At 43.0% G+C, this 24,034-nt stretch overlaps 1 protein-coding gene and 1 non-coding gene across 3 annotated transcripts in view; one reads left to right on the forward strand and one right to left on the reverse strand.

Moving 5' to 3' along the window:
* The window catches only part of SIN3A (SIN3 transcription regulator family member A), a 69,544-nt gene that overhangs the window by 13,675 nt on the left and 31,835 nt on the right, over positions 1 to 24,034 (forward strand). For both annotated transcript variants that reach the window (XM_055132483.1, XM_055132482.1), the window contains exons 2-8: positions 6,476 to 6,697; positions 9,307 to 9,483; positions 15,675 to 15,781; positions 16,741 to 17,023; positions 19,115 to 19,366; positions 20,293 to 20,445; positions 20,578 to 20,736. In XM_055132483.1, coding sequence (XP_054988458.1) covers positions 6,509 to 6,697; positions 9,307 to 9,483; positions 15,675 to 15,781; positions 16,741 to 17,023; positions 19,115 to 19,366; positions 20,293 to 20,445; positions 20,578 to 20,736 — 1,320 coding nt within the window. In that variant the 5' untranslated portion in view covers positions 6,476 to 6,508. The remainder of the gene's footprint in view (positions 1 to 6,475; positions 6,698 to 9,306; positions 9,484 to 15,674; positions 15,782 to 16,740; positions 17,024 to 19,114; positions 19,367 to 20,292; positions 20,446 to 20,577; positions 20,737 to 24,034) is intronic.
* Positions 11,576 to 11,682, reverse strand: LOC129403821 (U6 spliceosomal RNA). The gene has a single exon (XR_008629482.1). It is a non-coding gene; the product is annotated as a U6 spliceosomal RNA (small nuclear RNA).

The raw sequence follows: 24,034 nt of genomic DNA on the forward strand, positions 1-24,034 counted from the left end.
GATATCTTTTGTACCACCAAGATGACAGCCCTGAACGTCCTTGGGAAAAATAATTGTTGTACTGTGATATGACATAATTCCACCCAAACCCACAAAGGATATACAGGCCAGATGGGGTTATCATTAATAGGTTGGGGACAAATAATGCTTTATTTTCCAAGGCTGTCCTGTATATATTGTACGATGTTGGTAACAGTGTTGGCCTGTATTCCTGAAGATACCAGAGTTACTTTCTTCCCAGGTTAGAGACCACCTCCCTAGAAGAATGGAAAACTTCAAAGTTCAGAGGAGCTTTGATATTAGATTTGTTGTAGTTTTGGAAGACTGGGTTGTTAATTTTGCTAAGGTATAATTCTAGTAGTAGAAATCTGAATAGATTATCTTTTTCGTTTATTCTGAAATAGTTTTGATATTTAGCTGATTTTATTCCAGCCCCATTGAATAGGTTTTTAAGTGGACTGTGGTGGACAGTTATACTGGGTTGAAGTAGTTATAATTACATTTATCCGATGTTTTCATAAAAAATTGTTTTGGCTTTGAATTTTTTTATTTTTAAAAAAATATTCATTGAAGTAAACTGAACAACTAATGATTTTACATGGTATGCTAAGTACCAACAAGAGAATAGTTTCAGAGGATGTAAAAATTTAGATCAGGGGCTGGAGCAATAGCACAGCAATAGCACAGCGGGTAGGGCATTTGCCTTGCACGAGGCCAACCCGGGTTCGATTCCCAGCATCCCATATGGTCCCCCGAAGCACCGCCAGGCGTAATTTCTGAGTGCAGAGCCAGGAGTAATCCCTGTGCATCGCCAGGTGTGACCCCCCCCAAAAGCAATTTAGATCAATAAAGAAAGTTAAAATTTTTTCTAACTCAAGATTATTTCAAGGCCTGGGTTTTGGCTGACGCTTTAGTAGAGCAAGTTTCTTATATGTGGGGAGTCCTGGGTTCAGTCCCCAGCATAGCTTCCTCCTTCCCCACCCCCACACACCGTGTCTCCGCATCCCCAAACAACCATAGCATCAGCAACCAAAGTTTGTATCAGTAGAAAATTAGGAGCCACTAAATGTTAACTACATTTCAAGAAGTATTGCATGCTTATCTTTTTTTGTTTATTTGTTTCGTTTGATTTTTTGTTGTTTTTGTTTGGAGTTCCACTTGGAAATGCTCGGGGGATTAGTCCCAACTGTGCTCAGGGATTACTGCTGGTGGGCTCAGAGGATGTTATGGGGTGTGGGGGATAGAATCCAGGTCTTTCATGCAGGGCAAACAACCACTCTGCCCACTGTACAATCACTGATCTTGTTGCTTACCTGTCTTAAAGGCTTTCAGAGTAGGACAGTTTGTCCCAAATACTTTGAGCTTATGTTGAATGAGATTACTTTGTTGTCTACATTTGATCTAGTGTGAATTAATGTTAAGTGGTATGGTTCCCCAATACCTTCTAGGAGTAAGCCCTCAGCACTGCTAGAAGGCCCATTAGGGAACTAGGAAATTGATTTTTATTTTTCTTGTTCTGAACAGAATAAGAAAGCCTTTGTTTTGCTTTTTTAGTATTAAATTTGCTCTCCATGTCTATCCTACTCTAAAAGACTCCTGAAATATCAGCATTGCTTTACTCTGTTTTGTTTGGGAATTAATCATTTGCATAAAATTTTGAAACGGTTTCCAGCTTTTTATTAAAACCATGGCCAGGTAGTTTTCCCCTCCATTCTGTTGGGGATCAAACCCAAGTATCATGTATGTAAGGCAAATTATTTTTACGCTGGAGCCACATTTCTGGTCCTCTGGAGGACTTCCTAGCCCTTAGAGTGATGCTGCTGCTTTCTCTTCTTCCTCCTCTTCTTGTTCTTCTCCTCCTCTTCCAGTCTTCCTTAGACTGTATCAATTCTGAAACCTGTAGCAGATGTGTAGGAGAGCTCCAGTTGAGAGTATGGTGGCAGAGGAACATGTCAACTCCATGGGACTTGAAGTAGCTTTGTGCGTGACACCTGGACTGGGATACTTTATGCTCTGAACTACTTCTCTCTTGGCAGAATACTCCGTTCAGAGTTTATTCTATATAGGTTCTGTGGGAGAGAATCTTGCCAGTGGTCCTTTAGCTCATTGTGTGACCTTGAACAAAACACTTCATATCTTTTGAGTATCAGCTTCTCTCTAAAGAGGGGGCCTTGGGTCTCTTCATCTGACCAGTACTCAGAGGAGCGCTAGATGACTGATAATAGTCATATGTAGAACTCTTGGTTACTGGTGAGACCGGAAATTCTGGCAGTCAAGTTCCCTGTGGAGGCATAACACTTAAGAATTATGTGTGTTGGGGGCTGGAGAGATAGCACAGCGGGTAGGGCGTTTGCCTTGCACGCGGCCGACCTGGGTTCAAATCCCAGCATCCCATATGGTCCCCTGAGCACCGCCAGGGGTAATTCCTGAGTGCAGAGCCAGGAGTAACCCCTGTGCATCGCCAGGTGTGACCCAAAAAGCAAAAAAAAAAAAAAAAAAAAAGAATTATGTGTGGATGGTTGAAGGCTCAACATTTGTAAATAGCTATTTATTGCCTGTATGTCTAGTACCATACCATTTAAATTTCATGCTGTATATTCTCTGTCCAAATTCAACCCAAACTTTCAACTTAAATATTTACCTTCTCTGTAGTGTCTTTCCAAATGCACAAATTCCTTTATTTCTTTCCAAATTTATATTACTTGTACTACTTGTGAACTAGTTTGTATTGTTAATTTTCCCTCTCAAGATTTTAAGATTTTCAAATACACAATAAAGTTGGTAGGTCACATATTTACTGCCTAAATTTTACCTCTCTTTTTGCAGTCTTATTTAATTGTATCTTAATTATGTCTTGTTTAGTTACATCTTAATTTATATGTGCCCATCCCTCTACCTATTAATCTAGGCCAATTCCTTGATGTATGTCAAAGTAAATTGCAGAATTTACATTTTCACTTAAGTACCTGGGTGTGCAGTGGTTTTCTGTTTCTGAGTGACTAACTTGGCTTTTGGTTACTTGAGATCAATCTCAAGTGAGTTTAAGCAACCATAGTTTTAAATCAGTAGAATCCAAACCAACCTTGGTTTTGGTCATGGGTATACCTAGCAGCACAAAAATCCTTACAGCTTTAACTTGGTTCACTCTTTGGGTTTTTTGTTTGTTCATTTGTTTTTGGCTTTTGGGGTCACCCCTGGTGATGCTGGGGATCAAACTCGAATTGGCCTCAGGCAAGGCAGATGCCCTGTCTGCTGTACTATCAGAGCTCCAGCCCCTTGGTTCACTTTTTAGCCCCATTTTCTTATCCCAAATAGGTGGAGGGACTGGAGCAATAGCACAGCGGGTAGGGCGTTTTCCTTGCACGCGGCCAACCCGGGTTCAAATTCCAGCATCCCATATGGTCCTCTGAGCACAGCCAGGGGTAATTCCTGAGTGCAAAGCCAGGAGTAACCCCAGTGCATCGCCAGGCATGACCCAAAAAAGCAAAAAAAAAAAATAGGTGGAGGTTTGAGTTCAGTCACTTCCAATGGCTCTTAAATATCAACTAGCAGGTATAGATCTATTTTTCTGATCTCTTAATATGTCTGAAAAGTTTTGAAGTATTGGGTTAAATATACTACTTTATAGTAGAAAAGTTTAGAGAGGCAGACATAGGTGAGACGTTTTAAATTCTTTCATTCGGCATCTGTCAGAATTTGTGTTCAACTTCAGTTAACCATGCAACATATATCACATGTAAATTTAATCTTTGATCTAAAGTTATAGTCAACAGAAAAAATATTTGTAGCTTGAGTGCAGGAAGGATAGCACAGGAGCTAAGGTATTTGCTTTGAACACAGCTGACTTTGGTTTAGTTCCCACAACCCCTGGTGGTCCCTGAGTCCATTAGGAGTAAGCCCTAAGCACTTGTAGGGGATGGCAAAAAGAAAATAAAGAGAAATGGTTGGCTCGCAGGTGACATTGTGCTGTTTGTGAGAATCTAGCTTAGGTCGTGAAGTGTGAGGAAAAACCCAAAACACGATTTCATGCCAAGCAGATTAAGTCAGGATAACTGAACAGAGACGAGGTGAAGCGGCCTTAGGGGTTCTTTATGAGAACTGCGTGTCCACGAGGATGTATGTGCTCCCAGGGAAGACAGACGGGGATGGCTGGACTTAGAAATAAGGGAAAGATTTCATCTTTCTTTCTCAGTTTACAGGGGTGGGGAAGGTCAGCACAGGAACTATATAAAGCCCATGAAATCCGGTGGTCTGGCCCTGGTACATGACGGACAGTGACGCTTCTCAACAGATCCCCAGGCCCTCTGCCTGTATGGTGTGTCCCATAGATGGTCTCAGAAATAGTCACATGACCCTGGGGGAAAAAAGTTTCTGCCTCTGACAGGTAGTCTTTATCTTAACTGAGTAGGGGTGAAGTCTCCTAGTATTAGGGTATTTTGTTGGTTTGTAATGGGGCCAACATGGGTTCAGGGCTCGTTCTGTGCTTAGAGGTCATTCTTGGCAATGCTCAGGGACTGACTATGTGGTTCCAGGGGCCAAAGGTGGGTCAGCTTCATGCAAGCAAATGCCCTACCTACTGTACCATCTTTCTGGCCCTATTAGTGTTTTTGATACTATGTATTTTATGTGATTTTTGGTACCGGAAATGGAATCCAGGGTCTCATGTGAAGCATATTCTCCATTCTGAGCTATGTCCCTGTTCTCTGTGTTTTGGTTTATACTATTATCATGGGGAACGATGTCCTTTTTTTCCTCTCCCTAGACTACACATGATGCTCAGGGATCCTGCATGCAAAACATGCACTCTAGCCCTTTTGAGTCATCTCCTTGACCCCAGAAGTGATTGTTATTTTTATATTTTTTTGTAACTGAAAAAGTAGCAGGACTGAACCCCTTTGGGGGCTGAAACAATCTTTGGCAGCTGGGGTTGGTTGGGCCATTCTCAGAGTTACTCAAGGAATACTCCTGGCATAGGACTCGTGGGTCAGTTCTGGCAGTGTAAGTGGGGCCATATGTGGTGCCTGGAACCAAACTGGGGTCCGCTGCATGCAAGGCAAGTGCCTTAATCTCAGTACCATCTCTCTGCCCTTGAAGCATGCTTATTTCAATGATAAGCAAGCGTCAGTGATACCAGTGTTGGGATTGGATTTCTGGCCTAGTATTAATAGACTTTCTGTGTTCTGCAAGAAAGTTTCACTTATAGGGGCTGGAGTGGTAGCACAGCAGGTAGGGCATTTGCCTTGCACGCGGCCGACCCGGGTTCGATTCCCAGCATCCCATATGGTTCCCCAAGCACCGCCAGGAGTAATTCCTGAGTGCAAAAGCCGGGAGTAACCCCTGAGCATAGCCGGGTGTGACCCAAAAGCAAAAAAAAAAAAAAGAAGAAGAAGAAAGTTTCACTTATAGTGGGATTTTTGAAGCTAATGGATTCTGGAATGCTAGAGTTCAGGAAAAAAAATTTTCAGATATATTCCAAACTTTTTTTATATAACCGGGGAAACTTGAAACTTGTATGGATTAAGGAATTTGTTGTTATGTACGTCGCTCCACAAATTGGAAAGTCTCCTGCCCGAGTGTTCTTTCCTTGATAACTTTTTAATTGTTACTTAATATTAGACTACAGCAGAGGATGTGGCTCAACAGTAGAGCACTTGACTTGCATGCATATGTGAGGTTTTGGATTAGTTTCCAACACAACCAAAAAAAAGACTACAGTTACAGGTTTTGAGAAGAGTAAAAAATACAAGGATATTTTTGTAACATGTGAATGTGTAAATAATATTGGAATGATGACTTTTAAGAATACTAGTAAATGAAGAAAAGGAAGATGTGTTTGTGATGGTTTTTTTTATTTATTTATTTATTTATTTTTGCTTTTTTTTTTGGGTGACACCCGGCAATGCACAGGGGTCACCCCTGGCTCTGCACTCAGGAATTACCCCTGGCAGTGCTCAGGGGATGCTGGGACTCAAACCCGAGTCGGCATATGCAAGGCAAACTCCCTACCCGCTGTGCTATCACTCCAGCCCCAATTTAATTTTTTTAGACATCTAGCTGTGCTTGGGCATTACTTGGTGGGACTTTAGGGATCTTATGTGGTGCTGGAGTTTAAACCTGGGTCAGCAGTGTGTAATACAGATGCCTTATCTGCTATTTTCTCTCTCTCTCTCTCTCTCTCTCTCTCTCTCTCTTCCCCCCCCCCATTTGTTTTTGTAATTGAAGTTATTTTTCAGCTGTAATTTTAGATTAATTAAATCTTACTGAAGTTTGTCTACAATTTTGACACCCTGTTCTCTGAGGATGCATATGCCCCACATCATATGCTTAAACAAGCAGCAGAGTGACCACCTCTTACAATGAGTAGGTTTTTTATCAGTTCTGGACTTGGTCTTACACAAATTTGTGTGACCAGTTTAAGCAGTACACATACTGGAATGAGGATGGGTTTACATGTCATTGCTTTGGGTTTCTGCAGGTTTTATAGTGTATCTCTGAGCATGAACGCAGAATGAAGCGCCGTTTGGATGACCAGGAGTCACCGGTGTATGCAGCCCAGCAGCGTCGGATCCCTGGCAGCACTGAGACTTTCCCTCACCAGCATCGGGTGCTTGCCCCTGCCCCTCCCGTATATGAAGCAGTATCTGAGACCATGCAGTCAGCCACAGGCATTCAGTACTCCGTGACCCCCAGCTATCAGGTGAGCTGGGGCCCACCAGGGACAAGGAGGGACATAAGATACTGTCTGGTTAGAAGCAGTTCTTACTAAGCATTTGTTTGAATATAAAGAGGAACATGGCGGATTGGGGAGTTAATACAGTAGGGGGGTGCTTGCCTTGTTTGCCACCTGCTGCGTTTGATCCCTAGCACCCCATGTACCATGAACTTTGCAGAAGTGGCATACCCCACCCCAAAATAAAGAGAATTATAAGGAATATGTGTACCAGTGGACACTTACATATTTTGTCTGTTTGGTTTTGAGCCACACCCATCTATGCTCAGGGCTTACTTTTGGTTCTACACTAAGGAATCACTCCTGGCTGTGCTTTGGGAACCACATAGGTGCCAGGAATTGAGCCTGGTTTGGCCGCAGACAGGCAGGTGCCTTTCCCACTGTACTCTCTCTGGCCCCGACACTTGTATATTTACTATACATACTTTAACTTGAGGATTTTTAATTAAATTAGGGGGTTACACCTGATGGAGCTGCTCAGGGGCTCTTCCTGATTCGATGTTTGGGGCTCATTCCTAGCTCAGGACCCCCTTGAATGCAGAGCCTGTGCTCCAGCTGGTGAGCTATCTTCCCAGTCCCTCAGAGGTTTTTAGGTTTGTTTGTGTTTTTTGGTTGTTTTTTTTTTTTAACAGTGCTGCTGTGACCTTTGGGGTCACTCTATCCTCTTCCCATTCCTTTTCCTTTGCTGTCCCTTGAGAGGTGGCCATTAACCTGAACTTGGTGGTTATCATTCCCTTGACTTTTGAATCATTTTTGTTTATCCCTCTAAACAACAAAATTACTCAGTTTGGTATTTATTTCTCCATACTTCCATTGAGGACGGTTGGCTCTTTCCAGCATTCTGCTATTATAGACGAGCTGTTGTAGATGTTCTAAGGTGTTTCCCTCGTGCAGTGTTACTCACAGTGGCAGTCTATGGCAGACTAAGCTTGTACCAGATTTTTTTTTTTTTCTTTTTGGGTCACACCCGGTGATGCTCAGGGGTTTCTCCTGGCTCTACACTCAGGAATCACCCCTGGTGGTTCTCAGGGGACCATATGGGATGCTGGGAATCGAACCCGGGTCGGCCGCGTGCAAGGCAAACATCCTACCCGCTGTGCTATTGCTCCAGCCCCTTGTACCAGATTTTAAATCAACTTTGTTTTTTTGGATCCAAGAGAGTTTTGCTATGGTGAACACAGGAAAGAGCTGAATTAAACTGTGCTTACTAGTGAAATAAGTAGTTGGTTTCTATTCTAGAGCAAACTCTCTGTTTTACAGATTAGAGATTTGAGAGCATTTGGCGTAGTTTCTTGAGAATCTAGGAACCAAGTTGCTAGGTATAGGGTCTGTAACTCTTCGGCTTTAGCAGACAGTATCAAATTGGTTTCCAAAATTGCACCAGTTTGTATTCTTAATAACACTAGATTTCCCCATTACTACACATTCTGACACAGAGTGATCACTCCTCTGTTTACTGTTTTGTAAATGTAAAGGAAATGTAATTTCTTTTGCCTTTTTTTTTTTTTTTGGCTTTTTGGGTCAGACCCAGTGATGCACAGGGGTTACTCCTGGCTCATGCACTCAGGAATTACTCCTGGCGTGCCCCGGGGAACCATATGGGATGCTGGGAATCAACCCAGGTCAGCCACGTGCAAGGCAAACGCCCTACCTGCTGTGCTATCACTCCAGCCCCATAAATTAGTGTACTTTTGAGCAGTTTGACTGCTTGTGTAAAGTTCTTTAGTTGTTCATGATTCCATCAATGGGCTGTAGAAATTGCTCAAGAGAGCTGAGTGTTCTTTACATGCTGGGGCCTGGGCTTGAGCCGTGGCACCACATGATCATTGGAGCACTGCTGGAAGTGACCAACAAGCACAGAGTCAGGAGTATCCTGAGCCCCACCAGGATTGTCTCACACCTCCAAACCCAAACAAGAATGAAAATGAGAATAAAGAAGAGGGAAACCCATGAAATAAGAAATGTTGACTGTAGCCAGAGCTGTGGTACAGTGGATAGGGCTCTTACTTTGCACTTGGGCAGCCAATCTGGTTTCAAACCCCAGCATCCCATGTAGTCCCCCAAACCTGCCAGAAGTGATCCCTGAGTTCAGATAAATGAGGAAGCGCTGAGCACTGCCAGGTATGGCCCTAAAACAGAAACAGAATGAAATAATGATTCCTAAGTCACCTTTCCTCAGGGTTTCTCACCCTCTTAAGAGACTCTGACATTAGTCAAGATTGCTTCTATGGGAAAATATTTTTGGGGGGAGAGGGGCATTGGAGTCTTTCTGTTTTTGTTTTGTTTTTGAGGGGGGGCTTCATCCCGTTCTGCTCAGTGCTTATTTCTTGCTCTGCACTCAGAAATCACACTCCTGGCGGTGCTCAGGGGACCTTATGGGATGACAGGATGGAACCTTGGATGGCTGTGTTCAAGACAAATAGACTACCTGTTGTACTATGTCTCCAGTTCCCAGGAAATTAGGTTTTCTATTTATCTTTGTGTGCGTTCATCGATAGGCATGCATGAGTTTAGACCTGTTTGGGAAAGAATGCATAACTCTTGAGGTTTTTTTGTCTGTGTTTTGCCTACTGCAGGTTTCAGCTGTGCCACAGAGCTCTGGCAGTCACGGGCCTACCATAGCCGCGGTGCATAGCAGCCATCATCACCCAACAGCCGTTCAGCCCCATGGAGGTCAGGTGGTCCAGGGTCACGCTCATCCTGCCCCACCGGTGGCACCAGTGCAGGGACAACAGCAGTTTCAGAGACTCAAGGTGGAGTTCACTTTCTTTTCTCCCATCATAAAGCTTCTCTCTGAGCAGGAACCACTGATGGCAGTCTGTGGGTAGTGGTATTGCAACTTTTAACAAAGGAGGGGTTTTACTTCTTGAATAGCAGGAAGTCTTACTTTGTTTATATTTTGAAACTTAGATTTCACTTCTTAGCACCAGTGCCTGATCCAAAGAATAGTTGATGAGGTGCTTGTGGAATATAGTAACATGTCATGATTGAGGGACTGGGGTTTTTTGTTTTTGCTTTTGGACCACACCTGGCAATGCTCAGTCAGGGGTTACTCCTGGCTTTGCACTCAGGAAACACTCCTGACTTATCAGCTGGGATGCTGGAGATGGGGGATCTGGATTGAACCCGAGGCAAACATCCTACCCAAATACCCTACTGCCCTGTGGCTGTTCTATGATTCACACCCCAAGGGACTGTTACTTGTTATTTGTTTGTTTTTAGGCCATATCTGGCTGTGACCGGGGCTTACTCATGACTGCCCTGGGGATCACTCCTGGTGGGCTTGGGGGACCATAGGGTTGCTGGGAATAGAACCCAAGTCAGCTGTACACAAGACAAATACCCTACCCACTGCACAGTTGCTCCATCCCCAGAGGACTGTTACTTTGATATGAAATAATGTCTATTTGGGGATGCCTTCTTTGGAACACATAGTTCTTAAGGTTTTAGTGTTTGGTTTTTGTCATCTACAAAACTTAATTTTCTAGTGGACATAAGAATACAAGGTATGTATCACTAAATCTCAGTATGTACGATGGGCTGCATTAAGTTCACTAAGACCCATGCTTTCGGCAGTGTCACCCTGCAGGTGACTCCTGATTTGTCTCGTGCTCTTCCTTCCATTGGCAGGATTTTATAAGTGACATACACAGCCTATCCTTCTGAAGTGTCTCATCTAGATGCTTGGAAGATACTTGCATTATGTGGATGGGGTTGCATTATTTTTACCAAACTATAACTTGTTTTTTCTCTCATGTTTTGCTTTTATTCCTTCAGAAATATATGTGAGCAGTAGGCTGGTATACTTGCCTAGTGCTTGGCAGTGTGTTTCCTCTGCAGACGGGGCGTGCTGGTTGTGCCGTGATGAGCGCAGATCGTGATTCTACATGGTTTCCATGGGGGTCATTCAGACACGCTCAGCGTGCAGACATTGCTCGGTGTCACTCTTTAGGCCTGTTCTGGTGTACATCACTGAAATGATAGGGCCATATGTCATCGACACCTCTCTTTTCCCCTAATTCATGTACTCTGTTCCATACCAGCGATGTTCGGAGCTTACTCCTTATTCTGAGCTCAGTGACCACTCCTGATGGGGCTCAGGGGACAGGTCAAGGGATTGAACCTGAATTGGCCACATGCAAGGCAAGTGCCCTGCTTGCTGTACTGTCTCCCAGGCCCCTCATACTGTCACTTTTAAAGTGACACATAATTCCTACCAAGTGAAAATTTGAGTAGTATTTCAGTTTTAAATAAAGGTTTGGGGGTACAGCAGATGGGGCACTTGATTTGCATGTGGTCAGACCGATCCACGGCATCCCGTATGATCCACTGCAGAGCCAGAGTAACCCCTGAGCACAGCCTGATGTGACCCAGGAACAAAACAAAACAAAAAATTATGGAGAGCCTGAGCGGTAATGTAGGGGTTAAGGCATTTGCCTTGCACACGGTCTATATGTGTTTGATCTGGCACATGTATGGTTCCCTGAGCAGTGCTGGGTGTGATTAGGTGGATTGAGGGACCTGGGGAGATGATGATTTTTCATCTTCCAGTGCCACATTTCAGAACTTTATTTTTGCAGGGACGAGTGCATTACCCACTATACTTTTATGCTTGGCCCTGGCCCAACTTTCTAATTAATTACTTTTTTTGTTTGTCTTTTGGGCCGCACCCACGGTTTACTGAGGGCTTATTCCTGGCTCTGCACTAAGGTGGGACCATATGGGATTCTGGGGATTGAACCTGCGTCTGACACATAAAAAACAAACACCCTACCTGCTATACTACCCCTCTGGCCCCTTTATTCCTGTTTATAAGTAACTGAATTGGCCTCTTTTTTTTTTTTAAATAATATGGAACGCTTCACGAATTTGCGTGTCATTCTTGCGCAGGGGCCATGCTAATCTTCTCTGTATCGTTCCAATTTTAGTATATGTGCTACTGAAGTGAGCATAGGTCCATCATTCTTAAGACACCGTGGCTTCTTTTGGGGAACCTTTATAAAGTTGGGGAAGACTAATTGTAATGAAGGGCTAATATTTATGTCTGAGTATGGGCAATAGGGTTTTATGCTTTGAAATTCAAGCATCTTATGGCATGTTGTGTTCCCAGCTAACATCTCTGCTTACTCGAGTGTTAATTTCCAATGTATATGATCCAAGCTTCCGTTTTTAATTTTACCTCCATATAAAATTGAAAGTCAAGTATGGGAAATTAAAAAAATTCTAAAAAAGATTTTTATTTGGTTGGGGCCGGAGCGATAGCACAGCGGCTAGGGCGTTTGCCTTGCATGCGGCAGACCCGGGTTCGATCCCCGGCATCCCATATGGTCCCCCAAGCACTGCCAGGAGTAATTCCTGAGTGCAGAGACAGGAGTAACCCTTGAGCATCGCTGGGTGTGACCCAAAAAAAGCAAAAAAAAAAAGATTTTTATTTGGTCAAGTCACCCTAATTCTATGAACTAGCTTGCAGTTATTCATACTATACTCTTGAGGGCAGACTCCCTCTGCTTTCATTGATAGGAGTTTGAAGGAGCTTGTTTAATGCTGACCTAAGGAAATTCAGTGCTCCATAAACTGTAAAGCATACAGAAAGGTCGCTGTGGAGAGGACTGTTGTAAAATTTACTTTATGTTATCCTTAAGTAATTAAGAGTTTACTATATGAAGCATAATCTTTAGAGAGAATACAGATTGGGGCCTGAGAGATGGCATTTGGTGGTAGAGCGCTTGCCTTGCATGCAGGCAACTCTTCAGGTTCATCTTTGGTACCCTGTGTGGTCCCCCAAGTCTGCCAGGAATGATCCCTGAGTGCAGAGCCAGGAGTTGCTGTGTGGCTCCAAAACAAAAAAAAAATTAGAATAAATTACTTAGGTCTGAAACATCACTATCGGCTCTGTCTTTTGGAAAATTTCTATAAGCTTTTCAGTTTTTTCCTTACAGCATTTTTACTCTGCTTGTAGTGGTGGCTTGTTAACAAAATACATTATTTCTATAAATTTAGCACTTCACCAACGCTCTCAAACATTTTTTTTTCTTTCTTTCTTTTTTCTTTTTTTTTTTTTTTTGCTTTTTGGGTCACAGCCAGCGATGCACAGGGGTTACTTCTGGCTCTGCACTCAGGAATTACCCCTGGCGGTGCTCAGGGGACCATATGGGATGCTGGGAATTGAACCTGGGTTGGCCTCCTGCAAGGCAGACGCCCTACCCACTGTGCTATCGCTCCAGCCCCTCAAACCATTTTTTTTAATTGTGACTTTTATTCATATTAATACTATTGCTGCTAGTGCTATAATTTTGCAAGAGATGATAAATTTTTTCTAAAACTAACAAGAAGAACCTTGTGTCCTGGGCTTTATTCAACTCCCCTATTAAAAGCACAGCACCTATTTTATTCCGATTGCTCATGGGACTCCTGGGTTTAAGCATATAGATTGTTCTTTGTTTTATAGAAGCTGCCAGGGAAGCAGGAAAAGGTTCTGGAGTCGTTTCTGGAGTGAGTCACAGGTAGAATCAGGACTTCTTTCTGTGTTCTCTTTAATTATGAGCTCTTCTGATTCTTGAACACAGTAACTTGTCGAATTTTCTTCTAACTAGGAGAGATAAAATGCTTTCTTGTTCTTCCACATAATTTAATCCAGTATTCACACATTGCCATTTTTGGATCAGTCTTAAGATGATTTTATAAGGATTTGAGTCAACTTCAGTAAATCGTTTATATGTCCAATGAGAATGCTTAGGTTATTTTAATATCAGCATTGTAGATGTGCTTTCTTTCTGTCCCTGGCAGATCGATGACAAGATTTGAGTTATTTGGAGCATATTTGGTGTGGTGTACTTACTTAATGCCAGGAAAACAGATACTTGGCACTTATTTATCAAGTTCTTTTCACAGTTATCTCCCCTACAGCATTGTAAATCTTGGGAAGCTTGGGCCCTTAGTAATAAATGTCTTTTGACTCCTCCTCCGTCCCCTGCCTCTGGATGTGTATCTGTTAATAAATAAATGCTTGTTGAAGTGAGTGGGAAAATTGAAATTGCTTAGGATCCTCCCAAGCATTTCCGTAAACTGCAGCTTCTAAAGGACTCGTCTCAAATCTTTGTTACTGTTAATTTATATGGAATAATAATTGAGTCTTCCCCAACTTAACCCATCAAATAATTTCAAGCAGGAATAGCGTGTGTTTATTTTTGGTTTGGGGGCCATACCCATTGTGCTCAGGGCTTACTCTTGGCTCAGGGATCAGGGATCACTCCTAATGGCGAACAGGGGTTACCATATGTGGCACCAGAAATCAAAACTGGGTTTGGCGCAAGCAAGACAAGCACCTTGCCTCCTATACGATCTATCTGACCTGGAATATATCACTTTAATATTGGATGGAGGTGGAATAGTCTACTTTTTTACTGAGCCATACCTGGTGGTGCTCAGGTCTTATTCCTGGCTCTGTGCTCGGGAATCACTCAAGGCACCGTATATGGTACCAGGAATCTAACCCAGCTCAGCCATATTCAAGGCAAGAGCCCATCTACTTCACTATCTCTAGCACAGAATACTGTTGAAAAGCAAGGAAACCTGTTTACATCTGTGCTCTGGTGAGATGGGAATATTCTGATTAACAACCAGTATCATAATAAAAGTTTGTGGAACTCTTAAAATTGTACGTAATGGTTTATTTGAACATAATAAATTACACAATTATGGTAAGTGCAGATAGTAACAAGTCAGGTATTTACTTCTAAATTTTATAGATCTTTGATAAATTAAGAATGTCTAAGTATAGAGGAAACATTCAGTAGTTTCCTTGGATGTCTCATGAATAAAATTCAAGTTATTCTGTATCAGACTCATAACTTCCTATCTCTTCAAAACTTTATTTATCCTTGTGAGTACTCAATTTTCCAATGTAGTGAATACATCCTCTTCCTTATCTCCCATACTTACTAGGTCCCCAAATTCTTTTTCCTAAAATCTATTTGATTTTCTTACTGCTATGGTCAGTACTATAATTCAAACCCCTATTATTTGTACAAAGTGGCCTTATACTTAAATGGTCTTTCTGTCATTTTTCCGTCTCTGCTGTTCTTGTACCAATTTGGTTTGGTGTTTGTTTTTTTTGTTTTGTTTGGGGGCCACACCCAGCGATACTCAGATCCCTGACTGCTCAGGGATCACTCTTGGCTGACTAAGGGGGGCATGTGAGGTGCTGGGAGTCGAATCTGCATTGGTCACATTCAACGCATGCTCCATGCACACTGTGCAGTTCTCCTAAATAGCTTTTTAACAGCAATTACACAGCTGTTCAGGTCTAGTTCTGCTTATACTTCGGCCTCATATCTCTAGCATTTTCCCAGATAACTAGGTGGTGTCCTGTCTGCAGTTTTGCCTGTGCTGCTTTCTCTCACTGGACTAACTTTTGTACTCGTCCTTAGGGCTTGGTTTAGGTGACACTTTTCTAAGGAGTTCTTCCCTTTCTGTCCACATATGTTGTCTGTCCCCTCCTACCCTCAGGATTGGTGAGGGAGGTCATGAGTAGTACCCTTCCCATGTGATAACTCACTTAACTCACTGTTATTGTGGTTATGATTTCTAGCTCAGGGTAAACAAACTCCTGTGAAAGGGAAATGTAGCTTTATTGAAGCCTTCGTTCCTCCCTTTGGGCCTGGTGTCATGTGATTTAGATTAAGGAGACGTAATATGTGAGCAAAGAAGCAAATGGTGTATAATGTTATTCCTTATGGATCATTTTCTCCTGACTTATTCAAGGTAAGGCTACAGATTCTGTGTATTGGTTTTTATTTTAAGCATGAGGAATTCGTTCTTGCTAGGTTTTAATCTGTCCATATTACTAAGTTTTTCTATTTACTGTGTAAGTTTTACTTTGGTATCGATTTTTAGTTTCTGGTTCATTTTATCATTATAACCTTGGGTTTTATCTCTGCATCAGGTGGAGGATGCACTGTCTTATCTGGACCAGGTGAAGCTGCAGTTTGGTAGTCAGCCTCAGGTCTACAATGATTTCCTTGACATCATGAAAGAATTTAAATCCCAGAGGTAAAGTTAAATGTGACTGAACTCAAGTTTTTTGCTTGGAATGTTGATTTTTGGAGGTAGTATATAGCTTATTCTCAGCCACTGAAAAATAAAGGATATCTCTGTTAGGGCATTTAATTTTTAGGGTCATGCTTTTATTGCTACAATTGATGAAATTTACAGGCCCTAAACACTTTTTCTCCATATATATATGCATATATACATATTTTTTTCTTTTATTTTATATATTTTTTTGCTTTTTGGGTTACACCCAGCGGTGCTCAGGGGACCATATGGGATGCTGGAACTCGAACCCGTCGGCCGTGTGCAAGGCAAACGCCCTACCCGCTGTGCTATCACTCCAACCCCTCTCCATGTATATTTCTTATAATAGAATTTTCTTCAAACTTAATCTCAGACTAGTAGGCTGGTAATAACTAAGTTACTGTTCTTTGAATTAAGATGCACTAATATTTTGGCATATTTAAACTATTAAGAAAGCGTAACCCATTAGGGGGCCTGAGAGATAGTACAGAAGTTAAGGAACTTGCCTTGCATGTGGCCGGCTCTGATTCAATCCAAGCACTGCCAGGAGTGATCCCTGAGCACAGAGCCAGGAGTAAGTCCTGTGCATCCCCAGGTGCGGCCCAAATCCCCGCCCCGACAGACAGTATCTGATTGGGACAATGGAAATATGTATTTATATTGATTTATCAAAGGTTATGGTTGTGTCTTGCTTGGGAATTATAGTTTTAGGTTACTATCTTGAGTCTCTACTTGATAAATATATAATCTGTCAAATTAAGATCACGCTAGATGGCCTTGGGAATTTAAGAGGTTTATGTGTTAGTTTTGCAATAAGCACAGTATTAGTTTTTATCTAGTTTCTTCTTTTAAAATAAAAATCTAGTGGAATGTGAGTTCTATTTTTGTTTAGGCTGTTTTTATCAAACTTGCCCTCTCTTTTCTTTCTAAATCAGCATTGACACTCCAGGAGTGATCAGTCGTGTGTCTCAGCTGTTCAAAGGCCATCCTGACCTGATTATGGGCTTCAATACCTTCTTGCCCCCTGGCTACAAGATTGAGGTGCAGACTAATGACATGGTGAATGTGACAACTCCTGGCCAGGTCCATCAGATCCCCACCCATGGCATCCAGCCCCAGCCTCAGCCACCGCCTCAGCATCCTTCACAGCCTTCAGCCCAGTCAGCCCCAGCTCCCGCCCAGCCGGCTCCTCAGCCTCCGCCTGCCAAAGCCAGCAAGGTGAGCATGTAGGAACATTTGCCTGGTAGAAAATGCAGCAGTGTAGCACTGTGTGATGGAAATGTACATGTAGCACTGAGGCGGGCACCAGTCTCCATTGTGAGATTTGTTGTTTGTGTTTGGCATGAATACTCCATGGGGAGCTTGCCGGGCTCTCAGAGGAATGGAGGAATGGAACCCGGGTCAGCTGCGTGCAAGGCAAACGCCCTACCCGATGTGCTATCGCTCCAGTCCAATGTATAATTTAGCCTATAAAATGTAGCCTTAGAAATCATCCTCTGTTGACATTTATTTTCAACAGTATATTTAGATAAAGCAGGCTCTAGTGATTAGAGAATATGACAGTCGTCACACTTGCCTCACATATGCACGCCTCATCTCTTTTTGAGAGGGGAACAGGAGTGTTTGGGCCACAACTGCTGGTGCTCCGAGGAGTCACTCCTGACGTTGCTCTGGGACCACATGCAGTGCCAAGGAAAGTGCCTTAACTGGTGTGCTGTCTCTTTGGTCCTCCTTCAGTACATCTTTAGATGCCTGTTTAAGCCAACATGTCAACAACCTACAGAGATCATTTTGTCTCCAAAGTTCTACTTATTAATAAACCCATGAGCATTCCAACATTTGATGATTTTGTGTTATAGTACTTTGATGGCACAGGGATAAATGATCTTCTTACCATTAGAGAATGCTACTGACCAGACACGAACATCATTTTACAAAAGTTGCTCCATTATCAGGCTAGGTCATACTAAATTAAGCAGAAAATCCTGTTATTGGTGGTAGTGATGGTGGCTGGGTGTTGTTGAGCTAGAACTGTAGTCCCATAGAGTTGCCACTAGCTACATACTTTAATTTTATAATAAATTTAGTTTTTCAGTTGTGCCAACTGCATTTCAAGTGTTTTAATATCCTTACATGGCTAGTGACTTTTGTATAGAACAAAATAAAGAACATCTCCATTGTTACAGAGTATTCAGTTACACAGTCCTCAGTGCAGAAAGTTTTTTAAAGTACCATGCCCATAACATAATTTTTTTTTTCTTTTTGGGTCACACCCGGTGATGCACAGGGGTCACTCCTGGCTCTGCACTCAGGAATTACTCCTGGCGGTGCTCAGGGGACCACATGGGATGCTGGGAATCGAACCCGGGTCAGCCACGTGCAAGGGAAATGCCCTACCCACTGTGCTATCGCTCCAGCCCTCCCATAAAATATTTTTAAAAAATTATTTTCAGGGCTGGAGCAATAGCACAGCGGGTAGGGCGTTTGCCTTGCACGTGGCTGACCCGGGTTCAATTTCCAGCATCCCATATGGTCCCTTGAGCACCGCCGGGGTTAATTCCTGAGTGCAGAGCCAGGAGGGACCCCTGTGCATCACTGGGTGTGACCTAAAAAGCAAAAAAAAAAATAATTATTTTCAAAGTGGCCCTGTTTAGCGGTGCTGTGGTAGGAAGCACCTCAGGATTGTTCTTGCTGCTGATGCTGGCTTTAGGGCATGAGGGTGGGAGGGATTCAACTTGGGAACTCACATGGGAAGTGTGCCTTACAGGTTGAACTATAAAGCCAAGCAGCTTTCATAAAATTTTGTGTGAAGTTTCTGCAACAGCTGATTTGTCTTTTTTTACACTAGAGATCCATTTAGAAAGAACTACACCCCCTTCCGCTCCCATCTCTATGTGTTGAGCTAATGAGCTTAAAAATTCAAGTTTTTGCCTATGAGGCCAGAAAGAACAGTGCAAGAGTTAAGGTGACTTCCGTGCATATGGCTGGCTGACCTCAGTTAGATCCCTGAACATAGAGCCAGAAGTAAGCTCTGAGTGCAACCCCCTTTCCCCCCCCTCCAAAAAAGAAAAAAGAAAAAATATTTGCCTATAATTGAAGGTGTCTCCTCTTTTCAGTTATGTTGAGAAAATTTAAAACTGAAATGTTTGTTTTTGAACATGTGATGACACTCGGGCTAATAAAATAGTCTGCTCAGAGGGAATAAAGATTTCTGTCATCAGAATGCTTTTTTCTCTTTAGTTTGGATTTTCTTTCCTATATCAAACCATCTGTGTTCTTCCGGAGAATAAAGACTTTTTTCCTTTTTAGCCTTCCCAGCTACAAGCACATACCCCAGCCAGCCAGCAGACCCCCCCGCTCCCGCCATATGCATCCCCTCGCTCTCCGCCCGTCCAGCCTCATACTCCAGTGACAATCTCATTGGGAACGGCCCCGTCCTTGCAGAACAATCAGCCTGTGGAGTTTAATCATGCCATCAACTATGTTAATAAAATTAAGAACAGGTTCCAGGGCCAACCAGACATCTACAAAGCATTCCTGGAGATTTTGCACACCTATCAGGTGAGAAAGTTGCCCTGTTAATCCATCTTAACTAGTTCAGCTCCCCTCGGAGATGTTCTCCCAAGAACAACTTGAAATTCGAACTGACCTAACCATTTCTGAAGCTAGCCTACAATGGTAAAGCCAGTTTGGTTTGCCTGACTATAGCAGCCAGTCTCATTGTTTCATTACTGCCTTTGAAAGGAGTGCTCGTTCATCTGGGATAATTAGAGGATGATTCATTAAGTGTATATGATCCAAAGGAAGAAGTTTAATGTTTTAGCAGTTGGTAGTGGTCCCCTGAGCGTTCACATATTCTGTCCTGTTTAATTTTAGTGATGCATGAAAGTTTTATTGGAACTTAGCTAGAAAGATGTGAGGGGAAAGAAAGGGAGAAGAGTATGTTCAAGAGAGGCTTCTCCAGAGTGGCCACGGGCAAGCAAAGAAACAGACAAGCAAGTGAAATATGTGTTTCATGAACACGGTCTTGAAGAGCAAGCCTATTTGTTTTCTTAACCGAATTGTTAGCTACCATTTTATTTGGGGAGGATCCTGGGGGATGGGATATGTCCCAAGTAGTGCTCAGGGAGCCTGAGCCACTGGGGCCAGCAGTTCAGTACAGGGGTCCTCGAGGCTTTCCTGCCCTGACTTGCAATGCTCGAGTGTGTCCAGGGCTGCACTTGGCGATGCTTGGGGTACCATGTGGCGTCAGAATGGAACTGGGGTCCCCTACATGTCAGGCATGGGCCCCACCCCTGTACTCTCTCCAGTCTCTCCTTTCATGATGTAAATGCCTATAGTTAGATAGGTGCAAAGAGCGTAGACCACCTCCTTGTAGAGCAGCCCAGATAGAGCTTAGCACTCATCAGTCACCCCAAACAGTGTAAAGGGAGTATTCAGACAGCGACCTGTGACTCTGAACTCTCTAATTTTCAATTTCCTACCAGAAAGAACAGCGGAATGCCAAGGAGGCCGGAGGAAACTACACTCCGGCATTGACTGAGCAGGAGGTCTATGCCCAGGTGGCTCGTCTTTTTAAAAATCAGGAAGATTTGTTGTCGGAGTTTGGACAGTTTCTACCAGATGCCAACAGCTCTGTGGTAAGTTGATCTTAGAAGGACTGTACTATTCAAAATTTAGTTAATGTAGGAAGCTGGGATCAGAAGGGGACTTTTTCTAAGTACTTTGTTGCTTTGTTAAGAGATTTAATCTCTTTCATGTGTCTTAATTAGCTTTTAAGCAAAACAACTGCTGAGAAGGTTGATTCTGTGAGAAATGACCACGGAGGCACTGTGAAGAAGCCCCAGCTGAACAATAAGCCACAGAGGCCAAGCCAGAATGGCTGCCAGATCCGCAGACACTCGGGAACGGGGACCACCCCCCCAGTGAAGGTGAGTGGAGCGGAGGCTGCTCTTACGGGCTTTGATCAGCAACTCAACAAGTGCTCCTGGGCTAGTCTGTTCTGCGGGAAGCAGGTTGACAGGTCGATCTTGGACTTTCATACCAGGAACTCCAGGCAAAATTTCCCTGGCTTTGCAAAAAACAATGTTAGAATACCCCTAATTGCAGATTATTGTGTTTTTTTTTTTCCTTTTTATTTTTTCTTTTTGGGTCACACTTGGCAATGCACAGGGGTTACTCCTGGCTCTGCACTCAGGAATCACCCCTGGCGATGCTCAGGGGACCATATGGGATGCTGGGAATTGAACCGGGGTTGGCTGCGTGCAAGACAAACGCCCTATCTGCTGTGCTATTGCTCCAGCCCCAATTGTGTTGTTTTTAATTCATACAGTTTTTCTAACTCTGTAGTCTCTCTTATTTGCTATTAGCTATCATCTAGATCTTATTTGTTGCGAAGAGTTTGAGACTTAACTGAATTCTCCCTTCTATGTCTTAAACCTGCGTTGTGCTAATAATGAGTTTAAAATTATTTCAAAAATAAGTTAGTGGTCTCTAAGATTGTCCTGTCAATGAAGTGCAAGACCTGTGATTTAGATACCTATCCTGCCTAAGGTTCTTTGTTGCCACATCTTGCTTTTTACTTTTTAGAGATAACGTAACCTTTTTTTGTTTTTAATTTAATAGTTTATTTTTAATTAGTCAACGTGAGGGTACAGTTACAGATTTATACATTTTTGTGGTCAGATAACATAACCTTTTAATAATAAATCCAATAAGTGTTTTTTTTCTTTCTCTCATAAAATGAAACTTGCACATCTTACTTTATTTTTTGTTTTTTTGTTCTTTTTTTTTTTTTTTGGTTTTTGGGTCACACCCGGCGATGCACAGGGGTTACTCCTGGCTCATGCACTCAGGAATTACTTCTGGCAGTGCTCAGGGAACCATATGGGATGCTGGGAATTGAACCCGGGTCGGCCGCGTGGAAGGCAAATGCCCTACCCGCTGTGCTATTGCTCCAGCCCCTGCACATCTTACTTTAAAAAAAAAAAAATCAGTCTCCAAAGTAGGACCTTCTGAGGTATAACAGGGAAATTTTTCATTGTAGTTGGTGACTTGTCACATAATGCTGCAGGTTAGCGTAAGTCCTGGTGATCTCCTACAGAGTACTCTGAGCGTCCTCCTGATGCAGTGAGTTGTACTAGGGAGTAGGCGAGGTGTGTTTTGAAGCTTTCTTCAGTGCATTCTGAAGCACTGTATCAATGAAAGAAACAGATGTGTTTGCAGAAATTAAAGGAATAACAAATGCTAGTGAAATTTCTCATAGTAAGAGGTGACTTAGTGAAGAAGAAACTACCAAGAATGACCGGTTTGGTGTTATTTTTGAAGGACTATATTTTAATGTTTGTAATAGATTTAATTTTCTTTGTGTGGTAGGGGTGGGGGAGTGCTGGGCTATACCTGGCTGTGCTCAGGGCTAACTTTTGCCTCTGCACTCCATGTTCACTCTGGGCGGGGCTCAGGGACCATATATGGTGCCTGGAATTGAACCTGGGTCTGTTGTGTGCGAGTGCCCACGTACTAGCTTTCCAGCCTGTAGGTTTAACTTCTAGTGGTGAAACCACCTTTTGAAAATTAAACCTAGAGACCCACAAATAGCTCAGCGGTAACAGGGCTTGCCTTGCAAGCCTGAGGCTGGTGAGGCCCTGAGCATCCATCTCCAACACTGACTGCCCTACGGGCCTGAGTACTGGTAAAGAGTGCCAGAGCTGCACGAAGGCGTGGTCTGCTGTACCACAGCCAAGTTGGCATGAACTCAATCACATTGCTCAGTTAATTGTATGGATAACCAGAATCAGATCGAATAGGCTCCACTTTTGAAGGGGTATCCCCCCACCCCCACCCTGAGACCCACAGGAGGGAACACTGTTGGGGGGGGGTAGTGTGCCCTTCCTGTTTTTTTTTTATTATTATTATTATTTTTTGGTTTTTGGGTCACACCCGGCAATGCACAGGGGTCACTCCTGGCTCATGCACTCAGGAATTACTCCTGGCGGTGCTCAGGGAACCATATAGGATGCTGGGATTCGAACCCGGGTCGGCCGCTTGCAAGGCAAACACCCTACCTGCTGTGCTATTGCTCCAGCCCCCAACCCTTCCTGTTTTGAAACCCCTCTGCTGGTGTGTGTGAGCAGAGGTGATGGCTCCTGAGAGAGTGTGCTCTAAGGTGGCAAAAGTAAATTGTGCTGCGTCTTCCAAGGTTCATGTATTTTTTTCATAGGTAGTTGAGAAGTGACATTTTTAAAAAGTAACCTCTTGCCTTATGCCCTAGCCTATTTATCCTCTTGGAAAGAGCATTCTTAGATTTTCTGAATGACTGTTACTGTCAAGATAGTTTAATCTTCTGTTAGGAAAAATAAGGTGTGTTTTATATATCTCTATACATATATGTATATTTCTTAAGCCCTCAGGTTAAAAATGAGTTTTAAGGCAGAGATATTTCAGCAGGCTGAGTAAATGCTTTGCATGCAGGAGACTTGGGTTTGATTCCCCAGCACCACATGATCCTCTGTACACTGCTGGGAATAGCCTCCACTTACTACAGGATATATCCCCAAAAAATCTTTTAAGAAGTTGGTTTTTTAGCCACTCAATACTCTGGTATCTTATGCCTTCACAGCTAAGTGCAAGTGAGATAAGGCAGAAAACTTAAGTTCCAGATAAGCTTTTTGACCCCCAAGAAAAATGCTGGGCATGTTCTAATACTAAAGCTGTTTATAGTGACCATTTATAGATAGACTTTTGGGAGTAGAATGATCTGTGCAACTGGAGTAAAAGAAATTAGATGGCAAATTGAAATAGAAAAGATCTGTGCAAAGTTATTTTGTAACTTGATTCTCATTTGTGCGAATTACTACTTTTTCTCTTTTGGTTTTTGGGCCATACTTGGTAGTACTCAGGGCCTACTCCTGGATCTGTGCTCAGAGATCACTCCCGGTGGGGCTTGGAGGACTGTATGGGTTCCAGGGATCAAACCCAGTTTGGACACTTACAAGGCAGGTGTCTAACTCACTGTACTGTCTCTCTGGCCTCTCATTTGTGCAAATTTTTAATTAGTGTATCAGGTTGAGCACAGATGAAAATAAAATTCCAGGGGGCTGGAGTGATAGCACAATGGGTAGGGTGTTTGCCTTGCACGCGGCCGACCCGGGTTCAAATCCCAGCATCCCATATGGTCCCCTGAGCACAGCCAGGGGTGATTCCTGAGTGCATGAGCCAGGAGTGACCCCT

This window comes from Sorex araneus, chromosome 3, assembly GCF_027595985.1.
Source record: "Sorex araneus isolate mSorAra2 chromosome 3, mSorAra2.pri, whole genome shotgun sequence".
Taxonomy (NCBI): Eukaryota; Metazoa; Chordata; class Mammalia; order Eulipotyphla; family Soricidae; genus Sorex; species Sorex araneus.